Source organism: Adiantum capillus-veneris, chromosome 13, assembly GCF_014529385.1.
Source record: "Adiantum capillus-veneris isolate H3 chromosome 13, ASM1452938v2, whole genome shotgun sequence".
NCBI classification, from domain to species: Eukaryota; Viridiplantae; Streptophyta; class Polypodiopsida; order Polypodiales; family Pteridaceae; genus Adiantum; species Adiantum capillus-veneris.
In genome coordinates, this window is record NC_140943.1 from 118,064,185 (window position 1) to 118,068,854 (window position 4,670).

Genomic DNA, 4,670 nt, shown 5'->3' on the forward strand with positions numbered 1-4,670 from the left:
TTCCCATTGTAATCATGTCTTCCACTCCAAGGAGAGTTGATTTAGGCTTGTTTATAACATCAAGCTACTAAGAAATGCATATAACAATGTTCAAGCTCGAAAGTGGAGATGCTTTGGCAACTAGCCTAGATATGTAGGCCACTTTAAGATATCATAAGTAGTATATAAGAATGTGCAAGGGGGAAGCCATTCATGGAGAGTTGAGTTGTTTGAAACACACACACACACACACACGAGAGAGAGAGAGAGAGAGAGAGAGAGAGAGAGAGTTGAGTTGTTTGAAACACACACACACACACACAAGAGAGAGAGAGAGAGAGAGAGAGAGAGGATAAACTACTTTCAAGGAGCTCATGAGTAAGTAACAAATGCATCCCAATGTTGAGCTTAATTGCTTGATTTGCATGCTAAACTTCAGTTGTAGCTTTCTATAACTTTAGATGTCTATTTGTCATGTTGCATACATTCTTGAAAATTTCATGCACTTGATTGAAAGTACAAGTTTTAAAAATACTCAAATTCATTGTTGTATTTGTAACTATAACAATTGGTGGTTGATTTTAAGTGTGGATGTATACAAAAATGTGAGGACTTTTAATTCGAGCTCAAATGAGCTTCTTTTTTATTATTATTATGTGAGGATTTTTAGCGTTTGCTTAAGTGAAATTAGGGTTATAACATTGCTTTAAGAGGGACCTGTTGCTTGCAAGATTCTCTTACTCCTTTTTATTTTGGGAAGTTAGGGAACAAGTATTGCTAACTCTAGAGAGAAGAGTTTGTTTACAAATTGGTGTATGCATGAGATTGGTAAAGGTTCCTCACTTACATTCAAGGCATCCCTCTTCTTAGCCTACTCATGGGCAGATTTGATAAGACTAGCTCTCTCTCTCTCTCTTCCTCTTCATTGCTTAAGCTCCAATATGAGTCTTGTCTTCAACAAAGTTACCAAATTTAAAGATTTTCTTTTAAACCCCAGAAAATCCATCACTTTTAGAACTATAAAATTGAAAGATTTATAATTGTATTCTTTGTCATAGGTTAAAACAAAGTGAAAACTTGCATGGACCTTCGGAGCTAGATTGGTTGGTTGAGCACTCAACCATCGTGGCCCGGGTCATGGGTTTGAGTGCGGCCAAGTGACCTTGGTAGCGCTCACGGACGTTTGTATCACTTCGCACGGAACATGTGTGATTCCCTACAAAAAAAACTCGCATGGACCTTCTACAACAAGAGAAGCTTCCACTACTTCATGTAAGGCCATTAAATATTAGAAACTTATCGTGGTCCTTTGTTGTTTATCTTTCTGGCAACTTCCCTCCAGAAGGGGTATAATAGGATGTTTATGGCCCTAGAAATCCAAGGGGACCAGTGAGTTATAGAATTGTGAATGTACCTTGCTATCTCTCCCCATTCCAAGGCCTCCATAGCTCTATTGCATTTCTGCACCAGTTCTTCGGTTGTGCCCCCAAGTCTTAAGTCCCAAGTGATACATGACTCTCTTCTTTTCTAAGGCTTGTTTTTAAAAGCCACAAATAATTTTGCGCCCCCCCCCCCCCCCCCCCCCCCCCCTCTCTCTCTCTCACACACACACAGACACACACACACACACACACACACAGACACACACACACACACACAACACACACACACGCACGCACGTACGCGCGCGCATGATAAAGGCAAACTTGAAAATTATAGGTAGTTACTTACATAGTGCGCTTCCGCCTGCTATTTCTTGTAGCAACAGCTATTGAGGGTTTCCTTTTGGCTACAAAATGGATACATACACACTACTGAACAAAGTTGCACGTAATTTCCAAGCCAAAAACGAAGTAGTTGCCAAATACCGGATGAGGGGTTTGGACTACCCGAAGATGGGGCACTTATAGCCATTTCTCCTCCACAAATAGATCTGACATAACCTTTCCCATTGCATTGTTTCTTAAGTAGCAACGTGTAACAAAGACCGGGCATTTTTCAAAATGGATTGCCATGCTTTTGACAAGCGCCCATTTGAAGGCATGGGTAACCTCCCTTAGTCTCTCTCTCTCTCTCTCTCTCTCTCTAAAGTCTTGTTGTCATATTGGGAGAGCTTGCCAATGTGCCGAATGGCGGTGTGAGCTTTGCAGTGTGGTGGCCGAGGATCATCATCATTGTCCTCTTCGCGAGTGGAAGCGTGTCAGAGCGTAGCTGTGTGTTGGGCGCGCCCACCTCCTCTTCTCCTCTCATGGGACAGCCTGGCGGTCGCCAAAAGATTACAGGCGTCCAAAATGACGTGCAGCTGGAGAGCCTCGCCAAGTTTGCCGTTGATCAACACAATGTCAAACAGGTATGCTTACACGTACCCTCTCTGAGTGTGTGTGCGCGAGCGTCCAAATCTGCATGCATGTCGTGTTGAGTCTTTGTATGCAATGTGTCTATTACATTTGCGCGCAGCATGATGCAATGTGCTTGTGCACGCATACACAAGCATGAACCCCAACATATGTGTGTGTGTGTGTGTGTGTACACGTATGCGCGTGCGTCTTGACCGGGCCAGGGTCCTGGGGGAACATGCATGTATTGTTTGTACTGTTTGCATGCACACACACACATTCTTTTGGAGCGCATGCTGTTTTTCGTTCCTTCTTTGGACATGATATGGGTTGCAGAATTCAAGCCTGGAGTACGTGCGGCTGGTGTCAGCAGAACAACAAGTGGTCTCAGGCACTATGTATTATCTAGATCTGGAGGCAACCAATCACAGCAGCAGAGGCACAGCCAACCTTTATGAGGCAAAGGTGTGGGTTAAACCTTGGCAACATTTTAAGTCCTTGGAGGAGTTTAAAGAGAAGGGCAGTACACAACCCAGCCATATGGAACCTAACTCAGGCAAGTTATGTGCAATATTCCCTTTTATTTGCATGATGCGCTTGTACATCAGCATCACCCTGTTTGAACACCATGAAAGCATGCATATAAGTACTCATATGGGCAAGAGAAAGGTGGACACATCATCTGATTTTAAAAGCAGCTAGGCATTGCTGCAGAACCAGTGTTTAGTGGTGCTGTAATGTGGAAGTCGAATGCACAAAGGGGATGGGTAGTAGAACGTGATAAGAGGCATTCATATCAGTGCTTGTGGGCATGCGAACGTGCAGCGCGCATGCAGGTGCTAGCGTTTTCATTTATATCCGCACTTATGCATGCTTCTACAAGCTCGCACAGTCTTAAGTGTTTCTCATTTCTGTTTTCCAGATGAATATAATATGTGCACATTTTCTAGGATAAACCAGCATCTTAGTAATGGGCTTTTTTCTTTTTGAATGTGAAGGGGAAGCTGGAAGTGCTCAACAACTGAGTCCAAACGACGCAGGTGTTCACGAGGCAGCAGAGCAGGCTTTGAAGACTTTACAACAAAGATCAAACTCTTTGTTTCCTTATGAGCTTAAAAAAGTTACATCCTTTTCCGCCCAGGTTTGAACTCTTGTATTCAGCTTATTAGCTTTCGTCAAATTCTATCTCTATTCTTAATGATGTCACGGTTGTTTTGAGTTTTGGGTTATATGAGCAAATGGGGGTAGTCTATGCAGTCTATCTGCAAGGAGAGTTGCTCTGAGTTGGCAGGCACATTGTGTATGCAAGGGGGGCGGGGGGGATGTTTGCACACTTTTGTGTGCTGTATGTATGGTTCCGAGTCCAGGCCATTTTCAGGCTTCCGTTCCCTGTTCCCATTCCATGTTTTAGACGTGAGCATCCATAACAGGGAATGGCAATGCATGCACTATGGTTAGTTTGTGTAAACATCCCAAATTTTTATGCAAATTTTGTTATTCCATTTTATACTGTCCTCTGTAAGGACTGTTTTAATTTCAGCCAAATGCTTTTCGCAAATCTTCAACCTTGCATTTACTATGCATTCAGGTGAACGGAATGCAGACCTGCTACAACTTGACGCTCAACGTGCAAAGAGGGTCAAAAGAGGAGCAATTAGAAGCTAGGGTTGCAAGGACAAATGATGGACATTGGACTGTCGACAACTTGCACATCCATAGCTAGAAAGAATATTTTGTCATGTCACTGTTGGTATGTTTTCAAAAGAGCCTTTAAGCCTCAGGTGGCCCTTGAAAGATAGGAGCCTGTGTTACCTCATTGGCTCTTTAAGCACCTAAGTGTTGTCAATATCCATCAAAGTTTTTGAGTACCATGAATATGTTGAACACTCATCAGAATAATTTTGTCAAGCACTGATAGGACTCGAGCAATCCTTAACAAATTTAGTTCAAGGATGATGATTTGATGCAGATTTATTTTTATGTTTTCATACCTCCTTTAATGAGACTTTCCTTCCTCAAACAATATGCATACTTTGTTTGCATTATGATTTTTATATAAGAAAAAGTTTCTTTTTGTCTATCATTTCTTTCTTTCCTGCACTCTATTAGTCCGTGTTTGAGACCTAACCACAACCATCTCTAAAAAAACTCCATGAAGACCGTATTGTGGGAATCAATGGCTTTGTAGATATCACTACAAGAGGTTGTGTGCTCTTGTGACGTTGTTAGCGACGGAAATACACTGGGTTTTTATAACCCCCCGCGTCACTAAAACCGTCGCTATTAGCGTCGTTATAACCGTCGTTATATAGCGACGGTCATAGCGACGTTTACACAGAAGTCTATAGCGACGCT

At 42.4% G+C, this 4,670-nt stretch overlaps 1 protein-coding gene across 1 annotated transcript; it reads left to right on the plus strand.

Annotated features, from left to right (window-relative positions):
• The first annotated feature begins 217 nt into the window (after positions 1 to 217).
• On the plus strand, positions 218 to 4,393 carry LOC147444733 (cysteine proteinase inhibitor 3-like). The gene is made up of 5 exons (XM_086527277.1): positions 218 to 357; positions 2,130 to 2,329; positions 2,652 to 2,871; positions 3,314 to 3,456; positions 3,904 to 4,393. Exons 1-5 carry the CDS (start codon positions 354 to 356, stop codon positions 4,036 to 4,038), a joined length of 702 nt encoding a protein of 233 aa, XP_086383403.1. The 5' UTR covers positions 218 to 353; the 3' UTR covers positions 4,039 to 4,393.
• The last annotated feature ends 277 nt before the right edge of the window (positions 4,394 to 4,670 follow it).

Excerpts from the sequence above, each read along its gene's own strand:
- LOC147444733 (XM_086527277.1), top strand. Across the intron at positions 2,872-3,313 it reads CCATATGGAACCTAACTCAG|GGGAAGCTGGAAGTGCTCAA; the intron begins GCAAGTTATGTG and ends TTGAATGTGAAG. Across the intron at positions 3,457-3,903 it reads TTACATCCTTTTCCGCCCAG|GTGAACGGAATGCAGACCTG; the intron begins GTTTGAACTCTT and ends CTATGCATTCAG.